General features: G+C 46.7%; 1 protein-coding gene across 3 annotated transcripts in view; it reads left to right on the top strand.

The window, feature by feature from the left end:
* Positions 1-26350, top strand: part of Rab31 (RAB31, member RAS oncogene family) — a 127824-nt gene that overhangs the window by 58705 nt on the left and 42769 nt on the right. For 2 of the 3 annotated variants that reach the window (NM_145094.2, XM_087564730.1), the window contains 2 exon segments: positions 22460-22531; positions 24213-24319. In NM_145094.2, the coding sequence (NP_659562.2) occupies positions 22460-22531; positions 24213-24319 (179 nt within the window). 3 annotated transcript variants of the gene reach the window in all.

Below are 26350 nucleotides of genomic sequence, written 5' to 3'. Positions count from 1 at the left end.
CCCTCGCCCCAGCTCTGCCCAAAATGTTCCTGGTTTCAGAGAGGGAGCTGTTTTCCTTCTCCATGCACCAGGGTCTCAGGAAAGCCTTGGATCATCAAGCCCAGCCTTTGACGATAGAAGCTGTCCCCCACCATCCATGACTTCTCTAGCCCTGGGTCCTTGGCTAGGTTTCCGGGACAAGGCTTGGTTTCCCTCTTCTCGTGTGCGTCTTTGGTCCAATCAGAGAGCGATTGGCTACTGACAAGGTGTGTGTGCCACCCGTAGAGTTACCGCGCTATGCTGGCTGCTGTGGTCCCTGGGCGTCTTAGCTGAGCAGGCCTGTTGGTTGCTTCCCTTCCTTGGGAGCTCGCACGGCATCTTCTGATGTCATGAAAGCTAGTCCTCAGAGAGGAGGCTTTCAGATCAGTCCCAGCTCAGAAGCCTCTGGGCCATGTTTTTGAAATGTATTGTATTTAGGGGGACACCTTGGACCCTCTGAGGTCTCCCCAGCCTCCACATTATACCACGTTATAAAACACAACGCCAGGTCTATGCCATCGAGTTGGGATTCTTGTTCCTCATCTATGCCTATAGTTTGAAGGTTTGTTTTTTTGCATGATGACCCATGGAACGTTCCTTTTCAGTGACTCTGATTTTTTTTTTTTCACGTTCCTTGCTTATTTGGTTCAGATCTTCTACTTTTTCTTCTGCCCGCAAGGCTTTCCTTTGAGTCTCCCAGTTGAGTTACTGGGACTTTTAATTCCATCTTCGTTTCAATGCCAGTCCTCTTCTGTGTTTCTATTTCTATTGAATTCCGTTCTCAAGTCCTGAAAGAAGATGTAGAGAGAGGGAACTAGGGTAGCCGAGCCGTCCCTTTTACGCACCTGGCTCACACCTGGCCGCAAGTGATGATGCAAGCCGTTGCTAGGTTGCTGTTGCTAGGTGCCTGAATTTTCTGTGTAATTTTCCTCAGCTTTTGCGTGTGTGTGTGTGTGTGTGTGTGTGTGTGTGTGTGTGTGTGTGTGTGTGTGTGTTTCCTTGGGCATCACTTGGGCATTTATTCTCCTTAAGTTCTTCTTAATTTTATCGAGCTGTTTCTTTACGTCGTCTCTGAGTCCTTTGATGGGGATTATGATTGTTCTTTTTAACTCTGTGTTCTGGAGTTCATCTAAGTTATTCTCACCGGCAAATATTTCAGTATTTTCTTAGACATTTATAGGTTGCAGAGGGAGCAGGAGATACTGGCTTAGTCTTTCATGTTTGTAAATTTTTTTGACGAGATCTGGGCATGTGGAATTCTTCTTGTAGTCTCTCCATCTGATGTGGACAAAGAAGGTTGGAACAGAGGATGTGTGGGCTGGTTGGCTTAGAGGCTGGCTTAGATGGGATAAGAGGCTAGAGGGTTAGGCTGGAGTGGTAGATGTGCATCCTGGGTCAGACCCTGCATGTGGGGGTCGATCTGCCTGGGGTGAGGGGATGCTGGATGTGGTATGAGAGGGGCCTGGTCTAAAGATTGATTGTGATGAGGGCAGTGAGGCCAGGCCAATTTAGGGTACTAGATGTGGGACTTGGCTGTATCTGGAGGGGTCAGAAGGGTCAGGTAGACTCACTGCACTAGAACATGCGAAGAATCTGTCTGGGTGGGGAGATTGGATGTTCAGCCTGCTTTCTAATACAACCCAGAAGCTGGCCTATGGGCAGCGCCGCCCACAGTGGGCTGGGCCCTCCCAAATAGATCATTAATCAAGAAAGTGCTCCCATAGCCTGATCTGGTGGGAGAATTTTCTCAGCTGAAGTTCCCGTTTCCCAGATGACTCTGGCTTGTTTCAAGTTGACCAGAAACTAACCAGGAAAACTTATAATATACTATTCAACTCACTTAAATGATCTTGTTTGTCTCTGAAAGCCTTCAGTTCTTGTCTTTCTCTCAATGGAAGAATAATTCTTGACTCTCATTATCTGATTCTTGAGTATTTTTTTTAAAGATTTATTTATTTTTCTATATGAGTACACTGTTGCTGTTTTCAGACACCAGAGGAAAGCATCAGATGTCATTACAGATGGTTGTGAGCCACCATGTGGTTGCTGGGAATTGAACTCAGGACCTGTGGAAGAGGAATCAGTGCTCTTAACCGCTGAGCCGTCTCTCCAGCCCTCGTTATCTGATTCTTATAAATGCTTGTGTTTTCATCTTACGGAACTCCTCTCTTTAAAACCAGAATTCCAGCATTTTTAGGTTAAGGCATTTTAAAGAATGTTTTAAGAATTGGATAATTTCCTGTCCTACAAATGCTAATCTCATGGAAAGGTCTTTGTTGTCGTTCTGCTAAATTCTTATAAAGGGTCTGGGGCCCTTCTCTAAGCTGCCAGTCAGCTGACTTTCAAATCTAGGTAACACATTCACAGAGGGTGGTCTCCCTTCTGTACTTACCTGGGCTTCTTTGAAGTTGATTGGCTGTGTTTTACTTGCTTGTTTGTTTTGTCTCTCGGTTGCTGTAGAAACCGGACTGCATTTTACTGCTCCCTTGCCTTGGCCTGGAAACTTTTATCAAGGATGATCAGTCAGGTTGACAGGTCACTGGCCCCACCCGAGGGAGCAACATTGCTGCATCCGGCTGCCCACTGATCATTCTTGTGACCTCAGTGTTCACAGGCTGCCCTGTACATGGTCACCCCTCTCCCTGCCCTGTGAGCTCCCTGTGCTTGCCCTCACTGACAATCATTGAGCCACAGAGAGGTTAAGTACACTCTCACAGCCACATGGCTAACACGGCTGAAGGCTGCGATCTGATTGAACGATCTGGGACCTGGGTTTTCTTCTCATGTTGCTTTCCTAGTAGAAACTGTGCAGTTGAAAACAAAGTCACCCACCCCATGATTTCTACGGCTGGCACTGAACCATCATCACTCTTCAGTTGCCTCTCTGTACACTTTCTCAGGGATGTCATGGATCCAGAACCAGCCATTTCCACCAGGTTGTGCAGTGCCTCCTGGGAGATGCTTCCTTACCTGTTCTAGTGAGCTGGTTGCTTTCAAAGAGATTTGGTGCTGACTGCCATCCCACTGACTGTCGTAGTCTGCCCAGTTTCAATGTCAAAGGGAAATAGCATCCAGGGTGTTTCAGTTGATCCTTCAAACAATCTTAGTTTCTAACAGTCTTAATTTCTATCGATCTTAGTCTTTTTAACGTTTGACTGTTATGGTTTGTGGACACGGCTGACAATAGTCACAGATACATGTGTGTGCGCCTATGTGCATGTGTATATTATTATGATTGGCTGAGCCACCGCCAACCCTACATTGACATCTCTTAAGAGCACTGTGTGGCGGGGATACTCACCTTTATGCTTCTGGTCTGGGAAGAAGGGTTCCATTTTGGCTAGGATTTCAGGTGACTGTTTTTTAGAATAGATGAGAGTGTGAGGCCACCAGCTACGGCGACTCACGGGCACCAGTCTTGTTTCCCCTCAGTGGCCCGACTCGCTTATTCCTGGGCTGGCATCATCTGGCGTCTTTTGACGGAGTCTCAAGTCTGTCCAGCTTTTCAATTGTCTCTGCGGCTTGTTGCTGGTTTTCATTGTGGTTGCGATGATCTTACCTTCTGGAAAAGCTAAAAATACATTCCTGACTGCTGCATGTGCCTATTCTGTTTCATTAATTGTTGGAGTCCCGTTGATTTTATTATCCTTCCCATCCCACCCCACCCCATCTTTTTAGAAACCTGCCTCTGTCCTTTCAGAAATTTAAACGGGCAATGTCTTTGGGGCAACGTTGTAGCGGTATAGCAGCAGGTTTCAGTGTTGGCAGGGGTGAGCGCTCCCTGTGTTACTGATTCACTGCTCACCTGGGAGGCGAGTGTACCAGCTTCTGCCTCGCATGCACGGTATGCTTGCCTTCCAGCACCAAGTCTCTAATATCTGTGGCACAAATTCACGGACTCTGCAAGTTATTTTCCTCACTGAGCACAAGCGTCTATTGCTTCCGGGTTGAAAAGTCATGCTTTCTTCACGCAACCTGGAAGCTACAAGAGCAGCCAGTTTCCTTAACCACTGAGCCACCCTTCTAGCTCCTTGGTATATATATATATTTTTCTTAATTAACAGAACACTAAAAATGGAAAATTCCAAGAAGGAGCAAACTTAGTAACACTATAAGAAAGCGAGGTTTGTAATCTCAGTTTCTCAGGAGGCTGAGGCAAGAGGTTAAACAATTTCAAGAGTTAAGGCGTTCAAGGTCAGCCAGGCAATTTAAGATCTCTTTCTCTCTTTCTTTCTTTCTTTCTTTCTTTCTTTCTTTCTTTCTTTCTTTCTTTCTTTCTTTCTTTCTCTCTTCCTTCCTTCCTTCCTTCCTTTCTTTCTTTCTTTCTTTCTTTCCTTTTTTAAGGATGTATTTATTCTATGTATGAGTACACTGTAGCTGTCTTCAGACACACCAGAAGAGGACATCAGATCTCATTTTAGATGGCTGTGAGCCACCATGTGGTTGCTGGGAATTGAACTCAGGACCTCTGGAAGAGCAGTCAGTGCTCTTAACCACTGAGCCATCTCTCTAGCCCCAGATGTAATTTTTTTTCAAACAGGACACTTCTGGGTGGAACTTCCTAGATCATGTGTAAAGAAATTCTGCAGAGAGATGTCTGAATAAGTTGGGTGATGTTGGCCCTCCAACAAACACCAGGAAGAGAATCCCCACAGAGGCAGAACCCCTGCAGAAGATTAAAATACCACCCCTGACTTCATGTTTGCTTTTTCTGGAATCCATGTTCGACTCACAACTCCTCTCACTGGGTTATCAAATCCTCCCTCACCCCACATGGGCTTTCCTTAGTGAGAGCTGTGCGGGCGGAAGAGGCCTTCTCTTTCCTCCGTGGCCTTTGCTGGCTCCCCCATGCTGTGGCCAGCCTCGTCTAGTGAACTGTTTGCAATTTTCCTGTAAGTATAAAGTTCACGATTATTTTTAGGATTTCAAACCTTTATTTTTTGTGTGCTGGTGTATGTCTGCGTATGGGTACGTGCCCGTGAGTGCTGGTGTGGTAGGGCAAAATGGTTCCTTGTTTCTTGTTGAGGTCATTTTAGGTTTGACTAGAATTTGATCTCCTTGATGGGAAATCCTGTGGAAAATTGCCCAGCTCTACTCCAGGAACCTGAGGCCAAGGTGCCCAGCTAATTTATCGCGGTTTCTGTTAAACTGCTTGATTGTGCAAAGCCTCCCCTGCAGCTGTCAACTGGGATACCAGGATGTGGGTTTTGCCTTTAAAATCCCCCTGCTTTAAACCAGTGATTCTCAACCTCCCGAAAGGTGCAACCCTTTATACAGTTCCTCATGTTGTGGTGATTCCCTCAACCATAACCTAACTGTCTTCATGGCTACTTCACAACTGTAATTCTGCTACTGTTATGAATCGTAATGCAAATATCTGATGTTACCAGTTGTCTTACAGGAGTCATGGCCCACTGGTTGAGAACCATTCTCTAAACGCTCAGTACTACACTTGGATCCAGAACACATGAGTGTAGTCCCTGCTGGCTGGAATAGGTGTCCAAAGAGACCAAGTGAGGGAGTCATATCCCTCGGAGATGGAATTATAGATGGTTGTGAATTGCCTAGTGTGCGTGCTGGGAATCGAACCGAGGTCCTCTCTAAGAGCAGCCAGTGCTCTTAACTACTGAGCCATCTCTCAGCAAGTTCCAGCTTCCCCAGCTTTTTCACTTTTTGAGAGTCTCACTCTGTAGCCCCCCTGGGCCAGTCCAGCTTCAAACTCATGGTGAGACTTCTGCCTCAGCTGTTTTTAAATGCTAGGACCGCAGGCACCAGCAGCCACACCATGGTTACACTTCAGTTTTGAAAATGGGTCTTCTTGGGGTTGGGGATTTAGCTCAGTGGTAGAGTGCTTGCCTAGGAAGCGCAAGGCCCTGGGTTCAGTCCCCAGCTCTGAAAAAAAGAACAAAAAAAAAAAGAAAAAAGAAAAAGAAAAAGAAAATGGGTCTTCTTGCGCTGGAGAGATGGCTCAGTGGTTAAGAGCACTGACTGCTCTTCCAGAGGTCCTGAGTTCAATTCCCAGCAACCACACGATGGCTCACAACCTCTGTAATGAGAGCCGATGCCCTTGCCTGGTGTGTCTGAAGACAGCTATGGTGTACTTATATATACTAAATAAATAAATCTTTAATTCACACACACACACACACATACACACACACACACACACACACACATACACACAAACATTGGGCTGCCCTTAGCCCTTCGAGGACACTACTTCCTGGGTTAGGGTCTGCCACAGTCATCCATGCATGGCCTCCAGGGACTTGGACCTGACCGGGGTGATGAGGGAAGGAAGAAAAGACAGACAGACAGACAGACAGACAGACAGACATATAGACAAATAAACAGCCCCACATGGGTTGACTGGGTGCTCCATAAACACAGTATGTTTGTTATTTAGAACTGAACAGGGTGGGGGCAGGGTTATTGCTAGCTGGACAAGGTTATGCCCTACAGACGGACAAGGAAGCGGATCTCGTGGTCCGCAGGTGGGCCAGCACAGGTGGGTCGAGGAGACATGCTTAGCTAGTCTTGGTAGGAGCAGTCTTCAGCCCCGTGGAGAAGCTAAGGTGGACGCTTTCTGCAGACTGTTAACATTTACACAGGGGACTGAAGAGAAGGCTTTCCCATTTCCGGCTCACTCTGGGAGAAGGCTTTGGCGTTCCTCGTGGGGTCATTGACGTGGTCACGTGAGTGGCACACATTCACTCGACGCAGGGCTTTCTCTGCCTCCTACAGGGAATAGTCTAGAAAAAGAACCCAGTGGGGTAGCCGCCCTGGGACGGGCGGAACTCGCTTTCATACCGTCTGGGTAAGCCCCGCTGCTGTCTCGGTAGTTAGAAGCCACAGTAACGGAGCATGCCTGTGTCTGCCTTTGCTTCTTTGTCCCTTGTTGGTATGTAGAATATTACTCATCTCCCTTCTTTTTCCAAAACTCAGCTTCATCAAGGTCTACCTCACATTTCATCTGTCTAGGATGTCGAATTCCGTGGGACTTGTAGTATTCAGAATTATGTAACTGTTACTGCAGTCAGTTTTTTAGTTTTGTTTTTTGTTTTTTCTTTGTTTGTTTTTTAATAGAACATTTCTGTCTTTATGGAAAGAAACCACATTAGATACTCAATGTTAGTTTCCCTAGCCCTGGTTTACCTCCTCCTCTTCTCCTCCTCCTCCTGTCACCTCCCTCACTGCCTCCTCCTCCCCCTTCCCCTCCCCTTCTTCCTCCCCGCCCCATTTCCCCTCTCCTCCGCCATCTTCTTTTTAATGGTTTTTGAGATCCAACCCAGGATCTCACCCATACTAAGTCCATGTTCCCCCTAAGGTACCTAGGGAGGTTCCTTCCTATTTCTAGACTGGCTTGATGTTTTAGACAAATGAAGTTACACAGCCTCTGGGTTTGCTCTTGTTCTGTGACTGTTTTCTTTCACTTAGCGTATTGTCCATTTTTATCCAAAGTTTACCCACATGGCAGCACAAGTAAGTATTTTTTTTTCTTGTTTTGTGCTGAACGACAAACAGCCCGTTATATCAATATTGCGAGTTGAGTATCCCTTACATGAAATGTGGGAATGTTTCAGATCTCTGAGCATCTGGATGTAGGGATATTTGCCTAGATGTCACGACTGTGTCTTGTGGATGTGTCCTGTGGTGGTTAATCTCAATGGTCTGCTTGACAGAGTTTGGAATCAGCCAGGGAACACACCCCTGGGTGTGTCTGTGAGGGGGAGTATGGAGAGATAAGAAGACCTGCCCTACCTATGGATGGCAACATTCCAGGGCCTGGGGTCTGTAGTGGCACACGCTGCCTTTGCTCCCGGCACTCAGCAGGCAGGCAGGCGGATCCCTGGGATCCAAGTCCAGCCTAGTCTGCATACCAAGTTCCAGGCCTGTCAAAGCCACACAGTGAGCTAAGCGCCAGCGACCACCCCTTTTGCCTCTGACCGCGATATGGCCGGCTGACCCTGTTTCTGTCACCCATGCTTTTTCCACCTCGAGGGGAATGTTCCCTCAAGCTGTGAGTGAGTTGTCAGGCGTTATCATATCTGCGAGCAACGTAAAGCTAAACCCACGTTTAAGCATAGAACTCAGGAGTGATCAGCGCCTGCCTTTCATATGCAGCTGGACGATAATGCTGTGTTTATCTTTTACTGGACTCCCACCTTGTGGCACCATGTTGGCACTCCACCTCCAAACTCTCAGAGCCTATTCTGTGGGCCGCTTATCTGTTTATCGACTGATAGATGTTTGGGTTATTATGGGTAATGGTGCCCTGAGCATTTATGTACGATATACGAGTCTCTGTGTGGGGCGGGGGAGGTGTTACTTGAGCGCCGTGGGTTATATGGCGTCTCTGCTGACAGCCAGAAGAAACACCAAGCCGTTTCCCAAAGTGGCTCTGCCATTTGAGCTTCCTACTGGCAATGCTCGTGGCCGTGGCTCCCCCCCAGGTATCACCAAGATGGCTGCCCGTGCTTTCTTCCACGGCTTTTACGGTTTTCGCCGTTGTCTGCACTTCTAAGCTCCATGTAGAGTTGACCATTATGCATCTTATGTGAAAGGGATCCAGCGTCACGTTGTGCATCTGGCAAAACGTGGGGCTTCTTAGAAAGACAGCTCTTTGTCCAGGTAACCGCTGGGCACCGTCTTTGGAAAGCAGCTGGCCGCAGGCATGAGGCTTTCATTTTGGACCCTGAGCGAACTTCCTTTGACCTAGCTAGATTCTCACTCTCACACCGGCGCCTGTAGCGTGGCAAAGAAGTGCGGGCTTTCCGATTTTGTTCTTTTCCGACATTGTTCAGACTAATCTGAGCCCCTTGCATTTCCACTTAAAGCCTTCGCAAAATCAGTCTTTGGGATTCTTAAACTTAATTTTCTTAAAATTGTACCTCATTTGTCCTGTATTGGGTACAGGTGTACCACAGGCCGGCACCTTTACTAGCTGGCGCACTAATTTTTTTTAGTGTATAGAATAATGGATTTCATATATGTGTGTCTGTGATTTACTCATGTTCACCCAACCATGACTCTCTTGTGATACACACACACACACACACACACACACACACACACACACACACACACGTGCACACACGCATATGGGATTTATTAGAACAGTTTACAGGGGGTTGGGGATTTAGCTCAGTGGTAGAGCGCTTGCCTAGCAAGTGCAAGGCCTTGGGTTCGGTCCCCAGCTCCGAAAAAAAGAAAAAAGAAAAAAAAAAAGTAAAAAACAGTTTACAGGCTGTGGTCTTGCTAATCCAATAATGGCTGTCTAACTACAGAAAGTCTAATAATCCGGTAGTTGTACACTCCACAAGGCTAGATGTCTCTACTGACCTCCAGTACACACTGAAGTATATCCCAGAGATGTAGACTTGAATGTCATAAAGGCACGAGCTTCCCAGTGAGGGCAAGAACAAGCAGGCAAAGAGACTTTTCTTCTATGTTCCTTATCTAGGCTGCCACCAAAAGGTGGGTTTTCCCACCTCAAAAGATCTGGATTAACAGTGGTGGGTCTTCCCACTTCAAATTATTTAATTAAGGAAAATCTCTCATAGGTGTGCCCAGACAGTTGGGTTATTGTTCCAGATACGTGGAGTTGGATGCCCACCGCAGAGGGAGCTTCTTTCTTATAATTCTGTTTATTTCCCAGTTGGTTTGAGAACCATTTGTTCCTTTCTGCCTCCCTGATGAGTATTAGAAGCCTGTGTGTTTGCTGAGCCGATACAATTGAATCTTCCCTCGTTGTCCCCAATGGTCTTCTTCTCCCACTTGATCTGTCTCTGCTGCATTGCTGGCCTGCCGGTCACCAGCTGCTTGGTTTATGCTTGCCTTGAAACGTCTCTACCTGTCAGTGACTTTAAACGATAACTTTGGAGGGTACCACACTCTGGCCTGGCACTTGCTAACCACTATTCTGCTTCCCTGACTTTCAGTCTCTTGGTTGAAAGGTCATCGTCCTGATGGACCCTCTGTTGTTCGTGAGTCGGAATTTTCTTTTTATCTTGCACCTTCTAACACTGCTTCTTTCTCCTGTAGTCCTGGCCTTTCTTCTTTTTTTTTTTTTTGGTTCTTTTTTTTGGAGCTGGGGACCAAACCCAGGCCTTGTGCTTCCTAGGTAAGCGCTCTACCACTGAGCTAAATCCCCAGCCCCAGTCTTGGCCTTTCAACTGTAATGCGTCACAGAAGGTTCTTCTCTGGCCGAGTCCGTGTGGAGCTCTAAATGCTTCTTGTGCTTGAGTAAGATACCTTCCCCAGATTTGGGTAATTCTGCTCCGGTTTCATGGCTGAGTTTCCTATACTTTCATTTTATATTACTTAACCGAACTCTCTTTTTGAAGCAAATTTAGGAAAGGGGGAATTAAGAGAGGACAGAGAACCATGTAAGAGAAGGTTGGTGGGTAGTGCATGCGCAAGAAAGGCTGTGGGTCTCGCCTTTTGCCCCACTGGCATCTCCCTCCCTGCCATGTTGTGTATATCTGATATTCCCTCTTGGGTTTGATCCCGTGGACTGTGGTTACTGGCCATGTTCTCTCTCTCTCTCTCTCTGTGTGTGTGTGTGTGTGTGTGTGTGTGTGTGCGCGCGCGCGCGCGCGCGCGCGCATGCTCCCAAGATATTCTTTGCTGTTGAATTTCTCACCTGGGTTATCCAGATCTTGAATTTGTTTTTCTAATCCATTTATCTCTTTGTACCCTTGTTGAAGTCAGTTTTTTTTTAAAGATTTATTTATTGATTATATATAACTACACTGTAGCTGTCTTCAGACACACCAGAAGAGGGCATCAGATGTCATTACAGATGGTTGTGAGCCACCGTGTGGTTGCTGGGATTTGAACTCAGGACCTCTAGAAGAGCAGTCAGTGCTTTTAACCACTGAGCCATTGAGTTCTTTGATATTTCATCCGTTTCGGTAACTTTTTTTTTCCATATAGAGTTCAGGATTTTTGGAAGCACTGTCTTACCTTGATTTTGTTGCTGTTTCTTGTGGTTTTGTATTACAGTTTGCGCAGCTGTGAGCCACTATGAATAGTTCTTTTGAATTTTATTCTGGGGTCATTCTAGGTCATCTCCCTGAGATGCTACTCCAGGACTATTAAGACTGGGGAAGGAAACTGCTGTCCCAGCACCAAATGAGGTGTGAGCTACGCAGTTACCAGCAACCACTGTAGAACCTATATTTATTTATGCTTATGCCTTGACTGGACGCATCAGGTGTCTGACAGGGCAGTCTCCTCCTGTTCAGTCTCTTTTTCTCTGTGTACCAGGAGCCTCTGCTGGTCGCACTTGGTTTTGCAGCCTGTGGGTGAGGCAGGTCCTCCCAGGCTTCAGAGACTTCCGGATGGTACACCTAGGCTGGCTAATGTCTCAAGTGTGTTGTGGAGTTGGGAAGGCAAGCAGATCCACTGAGGACTACGCTCTAGGGTCAGTTTCATGCCCCGTCCCCGTCCCCGTGCAGCTTTAGTCACCCTGCCTAAAGGATGGAGCTATGGAAGTCAAACATTCTCCTGGAACTTTAGAGTTCTTAGGCCACCAGTAGTGAGCCCCCAAACAGCTAGAGCTTAGACCGTCAGCTGGCGTTAGGCTCAGGACCATCATTCTCTGCGGCTATTCTCAGGCGAGTCTGGCCCCAGCAACCAAGGGCAGAGCTGCTGACCCACCGTGCCCTTCATTGCTTACGCTGAGTTTCTCAAGAAATCTGCATCAGGGTCTCCTCTCCACAACGACCACCCATGGCTGTCTGATAGCCACGCACAGCAGCAGGTTGCCCTGTGCCCCCTGCCCTGTGATGCTTCTACTCTCTTCAGGCTCTGGAATTACCTTGGTCTGAAACGACAGGTTTCTTCCAACATGGCTCAGGCACAGAGTGGCAGAATGGTCCTTGTCCTACTTTGTTTTCTGAACTGAGAGTCGCAGCAGACACTCAAGCAGGAACTGAAGCAAAAGCCGCGTGTACTGGCTTGCTGCCCGGCTCACATTCAGTTAGCTTGCTTAGGTAGCCCTCGCCCTCCAGCCTAGGGATGGTGCTGCCCGTAGTAAGCTGAGCCTTCTCACGTCAATCATTGGTCTGATCTGAGCCACCCCTAGGTGAAGTTCCCATTTCCTGGTTCTCTCTAGGTTGTGTCAAGTTGACAGTAAATCCTAAGTCTCAAACCTCTTCTCAAATGCTGCCCTGTCTCACAGGATGAGTCACTGTCTTACCAGATTCTCAACTGAATTCAAGACTCAAAAGAAGCATTTGCTTGTCTGTTTAAGGCGTTGAATGGGCTCCTTTTGGATGAGACCTGTTTGTCTTTCCCTGCTGGGAAGCCTGAGCATTTAACTTAACATATGCAGGAAAAAGGTAGTGGTAACTCAAGGCAATGTCCGATATGTGTTTCAAAGGATGTGTTTCAAAGGCCTTGACGGAAGAGTGGAGGTGGGGAGTAGGTTGTAACCCCTGAGAGTACAACTGTGACCCCGGTGTGTGCATCTGTGGCCCCTGTGTCTTAGGGTTTCTATTCCTGCACAAAACATCATGACCAAGAAGCAAGTTGGGGAGGAAAGGGTTTACTCAGCTCACACTTCCACATTGCTGTTCATCACCAAAGGAAGTCAGGACTGGAACTCAAGCAGGGGAGGAAGCAGGAGCTGATGCAGAGGTCATGTGTCTTAGTCAGGGTTCTCTAGAGTCACAGAACTTATGGGTAGTCTCTATATAGTAAGGGAATTTGTTGATGACTTACAGTCTGTGGTCCAACTCCCCAACAATGATCAGCAGCAGCTGTGAATCGAAGTCCAAGGATCTAGCAGTGTCTCAGTCCCACAAGGCAGGCAAAAAAGAGAGAATCTTCCTTCTTCCAGTGTCCTCACCGAGGTCTCCAGCAGAAGGTGTGGTCCAGATTAAAGGTGTGCACCACTACTCCTGGATCTGGTACTTGCTTTGTCCCAGATGACCTTGAACTCAGAGATCTCCTTGCCTTAGTCTCCTGGGATTCATAGCCCCTTTACCTCAAGATCTCCATACCAAGACCTAGGTCAGAAACTTGTATCTCCCAGCCTCAAATCAGAATCCCAGGTGAGCCTTCCAGTTCTGGATTATAGTTCATTCCAGATCTAGTTAAGTTGACAACCAGGAATAGCCACTACACCATGGGCAGATGTTATTTACTGGCTTGCTTCCCCTGACTTGCCCAGCTTGCTTTCTTATAGAACGGGTGACTACCCCAGAGGTGGCACCACCCACAAAGGGCCCTCCTACCCTTGATCACCAATTAATGTAAAATGCCTTACAGCTGGGTCTCATGGAAGCATTTCCTCAAGGGAGGCTCCTTTCTCTGTGATAACTCCAGCTTTTGTCAAACTGACAAAACCAGCCAGTATACCCTGTGTGTGCCTCTGTGACATCTATGTGTCTTCCGTGACATCTACCACTCTTGTGTGTGTGTATCTGTGACAATTGTGTGCACATTTGTGACATCTGCATGTGCATCTGTGACCCCTGTATGTGTACCTGTGACATATCTGTAATGTCTCTGTGTGCATCTGTGACCCTTCTGTGTGCATCCCTGTGACTGGAAGCTCTTTGAAGGCTTCTGCCTCCCTTCTTTACCATGAGCAGTTCTGCCTCATGTTGGACTCCTGTCCCACTCTGCAAGGGCATCTCCGGGTGGCGTACTCAGGGCAGAAGGGGCAGAAAGAACAGAAGGGAAAGACGCATCCCGCTCTCTGTGGTACTCGTTGCTCACACTGCGCATTCTGTAAATGCACTGAGTGTCAGCTGCGTCTGAGAGCACAGGACGGTGATCCAGGGTGGATGGCAGAACCAGAATTTTAGGGCAAAGCCCCAGGCTCAGTTATCCTCACAGCTTCAGCTTGCTACACCATCTTCATACAACCAACAGCCAGACAGTAAAAAGTAGAGAAATGGCGGAGAGGTGGCGCCCAGCTGTAATCCAGGCGCTCAGGAGACTGACTGGGGATCGCCACAAGTTAGAGGCCAGCCTGGGCTACATAGTGAGACCTCATCTCAGTAGATGCAACAAAGAAGTGAAGGTGAGTGGGAACGGGGAGGGAGGGAGGAAGGAAAGGCAGGAAGTGAAGGTTGAATGAATGTGGCCATATAATGAGGAACAGATAAGAGAGAGAGCGGCAAAGGCCTTCCAAGAACCAGTAGGAGGCATAGGGAGCCGAGCAACAACGGCCAAAGTAGCCAGTCTTTGTGTCCGCTCCGGTTCTGCAGGCTACCCGGGAGTCTTTACCGCTGTCTTTGAAGAGCTCTATTTGCCCTCTCCAAGGTGACTTGGGCAGCAGAGCGCAGCAGCAAGTCATGAGTAATCCTGTTTGGGCCTGATCCGCCCTTCTGTGCGTGCCTCTTCTCAGAACCACGGCGACTGTAAGGTCAGAGCAGCGTCGTCTTGGAGCCGTCAGCCTTGAAGATGGATGTAGTGAACCGGTCAGGTGGTCAGGACGGCCCTTAGTGATGAGGATGCCTGATGTGTCCTGAAAAGAAGCTTTGTCTGCGGAGACTGATGGGCGGGCGGATGAGGAGGATTTCAGCTGTGCCGTGGGGAGGTTGGAACGTAGCAAGTCCAGGCACGAGTTGCCTTATTTAGGGCTGGTTCAAGCCTCAGAATAGCTGTTCCTTGACCAACTCTGTGTCAGAGCGAAGGTCCCGTGACTAAAGGACTGAAACCCTTTCCAAATCCAGCCGCTCCGCAGACTACTAGCTCCCGCCATCCCCAAAGCTCGAATGATATCTCCAGCCTACAGAGAAAGCTTTTCTCACCCTCGCCCGACTCGCCGATGTACCCGCCAACGTCGTATTTAAAACCTGTCTTGATTTATGACTTTCTTTGTTCTGTAAAATTATTAAAAACCAAACAAGACTGCTCCCACACTGGAACATGGGATTTGGAGCGACCTAAATCTGTGTTCCTCAGGCCATGGTCACTCAAAATGGCTACAGAAGAAACTGTCGTTCCCTTTAAGATGAGAGCCCTGGTTTTTTGCTTCGACACTACCAAGTCAAGCAGGAGTTTGATCCAAAGTAAAGGAGTCAGATGCAAAATAAAGGCAGGGTGCCAGGCGTCCACCCTGTCCTTATGGGCCCAAGCATGGACTCGGCCTTTTTAGCAAAAACAGGTTTGAGGCAACTGTTATCATGAGGTATCATTGTGGACTTTGAGGAAATTCCTCTGCTTGCCAATACCCAGGAATCTAAATTGAGGCTCATGACCTTGGGAAGCATGCACTTCTGCAGCAGAACGAATACGTGTCTGATATTCCGGCACTTGGAAAGTTCTAGTTTGTACCCCCCTCCTCCTCCTCCTCCTGCTCTTCCTCTTCCTCTTGCTCCTCCTCCTCCCACTCCTCCTCTTCCTTCTCTTCTTCCTCCCCTTGTTATTGTTATTTCTGAGAACTGATCCTGGGGCCTGATGCTGCTTAGAATAAGCACACCACCACTGAGCTATACCACCTATACTGTCGCATAGAAACACTAGTCTTGGGCTGGAGAGATGACTCAGTGGTTAAGAGTGCTGACTGCTCTTCCGGAGGTCCTGAGTTCAAATCCCAGCAACCACATGGTGGCTCACAACCATCTGTAATGAGATCTGATGCCCTCTTCTGGGTGTGTCTGAAAACATCTACAGTGTACTTACATATAATAAATTAAAAAAATTAAAAAAAAAAAAAGAAACACTAGTCTTTCACTACAGATGGCTCAGCAGACTAGAGCACTGGCTACACTTCCAGAGGATCTGGGTTTGGTTCCCAGGACCCCTAACGGTGGCTCACAGTTTATAACTCCAGTTCTAGGGCATTCGGCACCATCTTCTGAAGCCACTCCAGGAGACAGAGACACATAGGAAGTTCCAGGGCAGCCAGAGCTATAGAGGGAGAAGCTGTCTTGAAAAAAACAAAAGCAAAAGACTCCAAAATGGTAGACTGTGCCCACTTTTAGTCAGAAGAGACTTGGATCTATATTGAAACATTTTCTGTTGGAGAGGATTTCTAGGTTGTGCCTGCCAGGAAGAAGGCCGGCCACACTGGATCCAGCAGAGGAAGCTTTTCTCTCTCTCTCCCCCTCTTCCCCTGTTCCCTCTCCCCTCTCTCCTGGTTTGTTTTTTATTGAGACAGGGAATGTAATCTGTGTTATCCTGCAGCTCACTCTGTAGACAAAGCTGGCCTCAAACACTCAGAGATCTGCCTGCCTCTGTCTCCTGAATGCTGGGATTAAAGACATGGGCCCCCAGGACCCCCATGGATGAAGAAGCACTTTTGACTTTAATGACATATTTACTAAAGGGAAAAAAATAAGAAAGACATTTCTTGTTATTGCGTAAGTCACGGATCATGTTAAAAACAGCTTCTATTAACTCAGAAATATTAAAACATCCCTGGGGTGACGGCGCCATTCTTTGGCGCTAACCATTGTGAACAGTTCCTTCCATCGTCTCCCTGCCCTCTCTCTGTTCACCCCTCCATTCTGTCAGGTGTCAGGATGTTGGAGCAGGCATATTAACTAGGCTCTCTTTTCAGGGAAGAGAGAAGGTCTGTGTGAAACTGGGACAGAGAGATCCTTCATTACTGTTTTTCCGTTCAGCTTCTGCCAGGGGAGCACGCTGGGAATGGCAAGAATTCTCTTCTATCGCTCGCTGGCCTTTGTTACCGTTTTCTGGGGCCTTGGGGCCTTTTGGCTTCTGCCCTTGACTCACTCTGGCCTTGGCTGCAGCCGCTCTGCATTCCTGGGTAGGGCTGGAGCTTCTAATTGGGAGTTGGCACCTGAGGCCTCTCTGCAAACTGGCCACAGACTGGCTTTGTCCCTGGCTGCCTCTGAGTCTCCAGGGACAGATCATTCTCTGAAAATCACTCTGCAGGATCGGTCCTGCAAGATCCGGACCCGAAGCCAGAATGTCTGGCAGGGCTAATTCTCATCTGGGGAGCAGAACCCAGCTGGAGCCAGGTTTGTTTGGAAACTTTGTGTCTTTCCCTCCACGGCTCATTCCTGACCTGCAGTTTTGCTACTGTGAAATTTATGAAGTCATCACATGCGATTAAAGAATTTTGTTTGGAGGATTTCCTGGTATAATACTTTACTGTATTAGAGACAGGGAGAAGGAGGGAGGGAGGGAGGAAGCAGGGGGTGGTGAGGAGGGAGGGATGGAGGGGGGGAGGAGAGAAGAAGGGGCAGTGTGTGTGTGTGTGTGTGTGTGTGAGAGAGAGAGAGAGAGAGAGAGAGAGAGAGAGAGAGAGAGAGAGAGAGAGAGAACAGTCTACAGATACTCAAAAGTGCCCGTGTACTTTCAGTCAACAATTCTACCTCTTACAGGAGTCATCGCAGATGATACCCAGAATCCATTGTGAGTTTCAGAGACAGAAAGCTTCCAGCTGCCATTTCTAACACCATCCTTACCCCCGCTCCCATTTTATACAATATGAAAACCGAGATAAAACAAGGCCAGGCCTCAGTGTTAGAGAATCTGAGTCTTATTCTCTAAACATTGTTCCGTTATTATTACAACAATAGCTTCTAATAGCTAACAAATATTATGTAGAAAAAGGTTAAAAAATAATAGGAAATTTTGAATTAGAACCAAGATAAGTAGATTTCCTTTCTGTAGAAGTATTTACAACCTCTGATGTACTGGTAATACTTAGCCTCAGTGAAGCAGTGTGCATGGTGTTCCTCAAACGTACTGTATCAGGACAACCCCTCCAAAGAAAACACACACACACACACACACACACACACACACACACACACACACAGCTATTCGTTCAGAAAACACCCATGGGCCATAGCACCTCCTGTGCCTTCTGATGTTTCTGAAAACCTTGAGTTTAGTTATTGTCCAGAATCTTGTAGGTCTAAACCAAAATCTAGGTTTCCATTTTCTGATGGTTACCTTAGCGTCTACATTGTCTCAGATGGATGTCGTGGGGCAAATGTGTGCAGCAGCCTGGAGCTCACGGTCGCTCTGACTGAGCAACCCCAGCATGTCTGGGATGCTCTAGATGGAGGATGGTTCATTTGTGGATTGGGCCTCCTCTGAAGACCTACATGATTCGTGCTGCAGCCGGCAGGGGGTGTGGGACATGCTTATTACGTTCCTGGTCCATGTTGCCTCTGAGGGCCACGTCGACTTCATGATCCGTGTTGCTGCTGGAGATCATGTTGATGTGTGTGTCCTGTGTGGCCACCTGAGGCCATGTTGATGTCTGTGATCGGTGCTGCTGCTGCTGGCTGCTGTGGGTAAGGAAGCTTCATTTGCTGTGGTGTCTGTGACTGCAGATTCATAACTGAGGATGAGAGACAGTGAAGGCTACTGTGACGACCTCTTCCCCCACTCCACTCTCCCACAAAAAGGAGCAGTGCAGACAGGAAGCTATGATGAGAGTCCTTAAAACCCCGTTATGTGCAGCTCCTCACAGTCCACGGCTTCTGGCGGGAGGGTGGGGAAGGACTGGGGTTTCTTTAAGGGGCTTTGACTGGGAGTCTGACCGAGCTCCAGTGAGTATCTAGGCAACCCAAGTAGGACTTGGTGTCTTTTTTTCTCTCTCTCTCCTTCCTTCCTTCCTTCCTTCCTTCCTTCCTTCCTTCCTTCATTCCTTTTGCAGGGGCACAAGGGTAGGAGGGTGGACCTGGGAGGGGCAGGAAGTGAGTATGATTGGGGTAGGTTATATGAAATTCCCAAATAATCAATAAAAATATGTTGGAACAAAAGAGAAGGAAAAACAGAGAGTAGCTGCTTTTCAGAAAGGTCATTACTGTCCTTTACTTGAATCCTGAAGGTCCATGTGTTAAATGTCACATCCTCAGTGTGGTGCTATTGGAAGGTGGGAAGAGCTGTAGAGGGTGGGGCCTGTCTTTATGTCACTGGAGTCATGCCCTTGGAGAGATTTCGTGATATCCTGGCAACTTCTGTCTCTTGTTCTCTTACCCCTCATGGAGTGAGTGGTCTTGCTCCTGCCATGGTATGTCTCCTTAACTACAGGCTAAATCTGACCAATTGATACTAGGCTAGAACCCCCAAAACTCCCTCAGAGACTTTGTTAGTGTAATAGGATGCTGACTACTACCATATTCATCCACAAAAGCTGGGAAGTCCAGCATGCTGAAGGCCATTCCTTTTACGATGTAAACAACCACAAAAACCAAGTAGTCAGGGCTGGAGAGATTGCTCTTCCAGAGGTCCTGAATTTGGTTCCCAGCACCCATGTTGGGCAGTTCACCACCACCTCTTTAAGTCCAGATCCAGGAGGATTCAGACATAGATACACACACACACACACACACACACACACACACACAGACACAGACACAGACACACACACACACACACACACACACGCAAAACAAAATCAAAAAACAAAAACAAAACTAGTCACATGTCCAAAGAACATAGATAACCATCTCTTTGAAGAGACACGTTGACTTTGCAGAATTTTCTGTGATGCTCTTAAATGGTACCTGGGCATTATCTGAGCACTAAAATTTAAAGTGTATTTTGTTGGGTGGTCTGTGAAGAGTTGGGATTGGCTCGTGTCTGATATGTCCATTTCTAAGTAGCCTTTCAAAGGAGGTTTTAATAAGAAAGCTTTTACCAACCTCCTGCAATTGCGACCTTTATTACGGAAGAATCTTCTGTGATCTTCCTGTCGGTATTAATTCTGACCTCTTGGGGAGTAAATTATATCACACCAGTCGGTGGCTGAGTGTGTGCACTTCTGTTCTCATTGTCTGGAATAAATGGATGTATATTGTAAGCTAGAAATGAGTTATGTCTTTGCCCTTCACAGATATTACCCTTTGGTCAGTGCATTATTGAGTTTCGGAACTGAGGCATTAACTTTTAATTTATTAAAACCCCTAAGTCTCCAGCTATAGAGTCCTTTAAGTGGCTTCACCAACAGATTTATTTCGGAGTGATTCCTCTGTGGGGGATGGAAGAGGGCGTAATGCATTGCACGCTGAGGGGTTTCAATAATTCACGAGACCCGCACGCTATTGGCCCTTCAAGAGGCAGCTTTGGCGTCAGAGCCCAAAGGGAAATCTCCCTCACGTGTCTGACTTCTGAGAAGTGGGGTTGGTACTCACTCTTTAGCAGAGGCTATTGTGAAAACGAGAAGGGGTGGGGGGACTCATCTGATTGGCTAAAAGGCTGCTTTGTATGAATCCTCTACCTTTAGCAAAGCCTGGTGTTACAGACATTTCTTCTTCCTCCCAAGAACCAGAATCCTGCCTGGTCTTGACATATGAGGCACTAGTGCATTGCCAAGGGTGGGCTGCCCGTGAGTCCTCCTCGCAGCATAGCAGTGAGGGCAGACGTAGGGGAGGTCTGTGACCTGGCGTAGTGTTCGCGGGCAGAGGAGAGGGGCTGGCTCTCCCTTACTCCATTTCTTAAAAGCCACCAAACTGCAGAGTGGTCTTCCTTCGAGGAGAGACTTGTGTGTGGCATCCTGGCTCCTCTCTAGGTCTTCCGAGCATCCCAACGAGAAGCACCCAGTGGGAAATAGAAAGAATGAGTGGTTTCGTTGCTGGCCAGAGAAACTGAAGGATTCATCTTCCCTCTCCCTACTTTATGCCCCAATAAAAATGGCTGATTTTTAATTAATTTTTTGAAATGTCTTTTATTTGGAGGATGTGGTTCTCTCCTTCCACGATGTGGGTTCTTGGGATTAAATGCAGGTCCTTAGGCTTGGTGGCAAGTAGGCTAACCTGCTGAGCCACCCATCCCACCGGCCCTGATTTTTTACTCTAACCTGAAATCGTCTTACTTAAAATTATTGTGCGATTTATATGATGCAGTCTTTTAAATGTAAACATTACTGGGCCTTCTACTGCTAAATGTTTGGGGATGACCTAGTATTTATACATCCATTGCTGTCTGCCTTTTTCACAAGAAATTCTATCATTTCTGTTGCCTTTAGACATTTTTTTCACTTTATAGTATGTCAAACAGATGCTTTCCTTTAAATAAAATTCCTCTTCAGTTTAGGGGTTGTGGAACATTCCGTTATCCACATAACGTTTTAGTCAGCCTCGGCTAGAACAAAATGCCCCAGAGCAGGTGGTTTAAAGAGCAGACCTTTCTTTGTCATGGTTCTGAGGTAGATCAAGGTGCTGCCTTATTTAATGTCTTGTGAAGGCTTCATTCCTGGTTCACAGACAACCTCCTCCTTCCTGTATCCTCACATCCAGGAGACCTTCTTCCTCTCCATGTCATCCTCCAATTCTATCGTGAGACTCTCTTCTGACCCCGTGACCTATGACCTCCCATGATCCTCCCACCCAAATGTGCTATGACGAACCTTCGCGTTCTTTGATTTTTTTTTTACTTCTACTACAACATAGGGAAATGTCTTTCTGGGCCTGGCGGCCACGCTAGCATATATTTCCTGGAAGTAGACTTCTGGGTCAAAGGGGATGCACCCGCCAGTTCCTGCTCTGCCGTCCCCGTGGCTTTGCAGAAAGCACTAAATACCATCCCCATGTACTAGGTGAGCGTGTCCCGCTCTCCAGACCCGACTCTAACACAGAATCTATGACCGTTTAACGTTTATTGAATTGCTAGGAGCCCCATCATTTCGGTTCATTCTTCTTGCTAATTGAGTAAGTTTAAGCATTTACTGGTGACTCGTAGCGAGCCCTTATCATCTCTCCATCTCTCTGTTGAGCTCTTTTTCACTCGCTGGCCTATCCCAACAGATCTTTTAATAATAATAATTAAAAAATACAAATTAGAAGTAGGTCCTCCTTCAAAATATACGTGTAATATATACATTCAGAGAATGGTTAACCGTCTCATTCGAGGATGAGTGATTCTGGTTCTTTTTTTTTTTTTTTTTTTTTCTTTTTTCTTTTTTCTTTTTTTCGGAGCTGGGGACTGAACCCAGGGCCTTACGCTTGCTAGGCAAGCGCTCTACCACTGAGCTAAATCCCCAACCCCTCGATTCTGGTTCTTAACATTCCTGGCTTGGGGGCTGAGGCCCGTTGGATGTGTCACCATTAGCTGACCTTGGTAGGCAATAAGGCTTTGCCTGACTGGCAGCCGGCTGGCTCTCTGTTCCTCCTCGGTAACTCTGCAAGGGTCTAGAGCTCTGATCTCTCCTAGGAATCCGTCTTCTCCTTACCACTGCACAGCTCTAAAGAGACTGGCCTGGGTCAGTAGAGGAAAGAAAATACAGAGGAAAGCAACCCTGAAAATAAATCTGTATCTGGCTTTTGGCCCAGAGGAGATTTCACAGTCCATAAACCACAAGCGTTTGTATAGTTGGGGAGCAAAATTTATTATTTAATAAGTCCTGGAGAAGTCCAAGGTGGTGGTGGTGGTGGTGGTGGGGATTCAGAGCTCCCACGGGGATGATGCAGCATGAAATTTTAATGCGTGGCTTAGGAATGCTTAAAATCTGTTTGCTCACTGCGGCCTAAGACTGCTGATTGCTTTTCAACAGTTCCATTCCCTGGCTCCCATGTATTACCGAGGCTCGGCCGCAGCCGTCATAGTCTATGACATCACTAAGCAGGTAAGAACGTCTCCAACTTTGGACGCCCCGGTCCACTCGGTGACTGTCCCAGAAACACCAGAGCAGACTGCTTCTCTGTGATTCTTGCCAGCCCCATGGGGGAGGCTCGGCAGTGCGGCAGGCAAGAACACTGAAAGCTGTGCAGCCAGTGTGTTTCCGCTCACCAAGCCGCTTTGATTGATCCTCTCAATTACGAAAGCAATAAACGTTCATCTGAAAGCTGACCTTTTAAAAATATCTATTCATTTTAGGTGTATGAATATTTTACCTGCATTATATCATACACCATGTGTGTGTCTGGTTCCACGGAGGTCAGAAGAGGGCATCGGACCCTTTGGAACTGGACGTGTACATATTTATGAGTCCCATGTAGGCGCTGGGAACCACACCTGGTCCCTCTGAAAGAGCAGCCGGCGCTTTTAACTGCTGGGCTATCTCTCCTCTTTCCACGTTAAAACTGAGCTTTCTCAGAGGCCAGGCCACGCCCTTTAGCACTTTCCTTGAGAACGTTTTAAGTTCTGCCTGTTTTATCGTTGTAGCTTATTTTGTTAGTGGTTCATTTGCACCATTCAAAGGTCAGAGGTAACATTTGTGTTTATAAAGGTAACTGTGTGTGTGCTTGTAGGTGGTTGTCCCCATTTATCTGTGGTTTGACTTTCTGTAGTCCTCCTTATCCAAGGTCAACTGCCCTCCAAAACTATTCACTGGGAAAATTCCAGAAACAAGTGGTACATTTAAAACAATGTATTCTGGGGCTGGGGATTTAGCTCAGTGGTAGAGTGCTTACCTAGGAAGCGCAAGGCCCTGGGTTCAGTCCCCAGCTCCGAAAAAAAAAGAACCAAAAAAAAAAAAAAAAAAAAAAAACCCAAAAAACCACAATGTATTCTATCTTTGTGATTACTTTGTTACTGTTTTTATCTTACTCTGCCCACTTGTTTGCTTCAGCTGTGCCGTAGGCACTCCTGGAACAGAAACAGGTTGTTTCTTGGCTTGGGTTCCAAGCCAGTGTTAGGCGTCCACTGAGGACCCTGGAGTGTGTCTCCTCACATGAGATCGACTGGAATGTATTTAGAGGTATATTCATTAACAAGCAAGTGCTTTGATTTGGTGTGGTTCCTCCTGCCCCAGTCCCTCTGAAATGCCGAGTGATAGATGGTTCTTTGATATTGATTAGTCCATGAGTTCTGACAGCTTCCACCAAAATGTCAGCCCACCCGGCCTCTGCCCTAGAGTGAGGTTATCAGTGAAAGGCAAGCAGGGCCTGAACAAACACATTTCTCCTGAAGTAAGCCTCAGTATTTGCTTGATTCTGAGATTCTGGTTCCCATAGAGTGAAGGCTGTTCTTTCTAGTCAATGGTGCTTCCCGAAGAAAGTTACAAATATGATTTTTAACTCCCTCAAGCTTTAACTTAGAAAGAGGCATCTTGGGGTTGGGGATTTAGCTCAGTGGTAGAGCGCTTGCCTAGCAAGCGCAAGGCCCTGGGTTCAGTCCTCAGCTCCGGAAAAAAAAAAAAAAAAAAAAAAAAAAAAGAGAGAGAGAGAGAGAGAGGCATCTTGGCTAGTGTTAAGTAAATGTCCGATAAAAACATTTTTTCCCATTGAATTACACAGGGCTCATATCTCTACTTCTTTGAAGTGTACCAATGGCTTTCTCAGTGATTCACCTTGTTTTTTGGTTAGGATTCATTTCATACCTTGAAAAAATGGGTTAAGGAGCTGAAGGAGCATGGCCCAGAGAACATCGTGATGGCGATTGCCGGGAACAAGTGTGACCTATCAGATATTAGGTAAGACACATTTCGTGTGTGTGTGTGTGTGTGTGTGTGTGTGTGTGTGTGTGTGTGTGTATGTGTGTGTGTGTGTGTGTTTGAGAGAGAGAGAGAGAGGTGTGTGTGTCACAGCTCCCACCAACAAATGTCTCTGCCTAAGTGCACTTATGTCTCCGCCCATTTTTATGCTCTGTGTAACGATGTAACTGCTGGCCCCTCACTGCGGCCATCAGCCTGATATTATGATGCCAGAGTGGAATTCCAGGAGAACGATATAAACCTTATGGTTCCTGCAACGGTGAATAATAAATCAAACTGCCTCTACATCTCTATATAGCACAGCTCATGGTCAGACTAGATTTACCACCTTATTCTTCTTATCAACATTACTGCGAATATAATTTTAGTAACACTTTCATGTACAAATGGCCACGAGAAATCTTGATACTGTTCACAACATCTGCTTGGTTTAGATTTTAACCTGAGGATGTGGTCCAGTCTATATAATAATGTTACTATTTTGACATAATATCTGAGTCTGATACATTTTATCACCCCAGCAGCAATTACTTATGGGACTTCCTTGACCTCCTGTCTTAATCCTTTTTCTAATCGTGAGATCAGAATACCCACGCTGGGTTTTTATAAAGAAAAGACGTGCATTGTGCTTTGCCAGTGTTTCAAGAATGGAAGTCTGGTGGCTATATCATAGTACAACGTGGTTGAGAGACAGAGAGGGAGCAGAGGCCATCTGCAGAGTTGATCACTTGGTGAGGCAGGGGCCCAGCGAGATTCAGTGGCTTAGGTCTCTCTTTTTACAACGAGCCATTCTTGCAGTAGCTAAGCAGTGTGTCACGAGAACCACACTGATCCCTTCTGAGGGTTCTCGCCTCCCTGACCTAATCCCCATCCATTCTTCCACCATGCTTCTTGCTCATGCACCTTGAGGGCTACGCCCAAACTGTGGCATGTGGGGGGTGGATTAGAGGCTTTGTCCTTATCTGGCCTGTTAAGCTCACTGTTTTTGTAATGAATGCCACTTCAAAGGGTTATGGACTAGTCATCCTTTTCCGTGACAGAGCCATTCCAGTCTCCAGTGGATATCTGAAACCATAGGTTACTTCATAGCCCATGAATGTTACTTTTTTTTTCTGCATATACAATTCTATGATGAAATTAATTTTATACAACATGCACAGTAATAAAGATTGAAACACTAATAAGATTGAATGGGATTGTAATAGTGTAATATAGTTTAAAATGTAATGCATTATTTATTTCTGGAATTTTCCATTTGATATATTTGGATTCAATTGATTGTGGGTAACTGAAGTCCTGGGAAGGCAAAACACTGACGGGGAGGCTTCTGCTGCAAACTTGCTTTGCCTCTGTTTCCTTGATTCTGAGTTCTAAGGAACCCCTGTTGGTGGTGGTATTCATAAAGAGCTGCACCGTGCTTCTGGTTTTGATACCTAAATACAATTAAACCAAAATTAAATAAGCGTTGAAAATGGATCTTGCCAAAGTCCTTAAGATGGAGTTTGGTAAATTACTCTGTTTCTTTGTGTTTGCAAACATGTTATATCACACCGCCTCAGGTTAGTTTGTAATCTCCGTGAGCTCCACTTAATCACCTGTTTTTCTGGCGGCTGGACTAGTCTTTAAGCTCTCCTACTCAGATCAGATATTCTCCTTTATTGTAATCCCGAAGCAGCTTTTTGGCCAGTGTTTCCTACCCTGGGTGCTGGGTGGGCTGAATCGGCCTCACTGAAGAAGGTGGGTTCATCTGACACCTCATTGTGGTAAAGGGAAACTTTGACAAAGAAAGCGTGTGTGTGTGTGTGTGTGTGTGTGTGTGTGTGTGTGTGTGTGTGTGTGGTCTGATGAACTAGAAGTTAAGCAAAATTGATTTCAAATTGAATGGGATAGGATTGTTTGCTACAAGGAGCTGAAACCTGACTGAGATTAATCTTAGGAAAGATTAGGCATGAGAAGGTGCTGTCCCTATGATAGCTCCGGCCTTTGCTATGTTCCCATTGGTCTGTGGAG

This window comes from Rattus norvegicus, chromosome 9, assembly GCF_021556685.1.
Source record: "Rattus norvegicus strain SHRSP/BbbUtx chromosome 9, alternate assembly SHRSP_T2T, whole genome shotgun sequence".
Lineage (NCBI taxonomy): Eukaryota > Metazoa > Chordata > Mammalia > Rodentia > Muridae > Rattus > Rattus norvegicus.
Note: the sequence above shows the minus strand (reverse complement) of the source record. Positions and strands in the feature narration are given on the sequence as shown.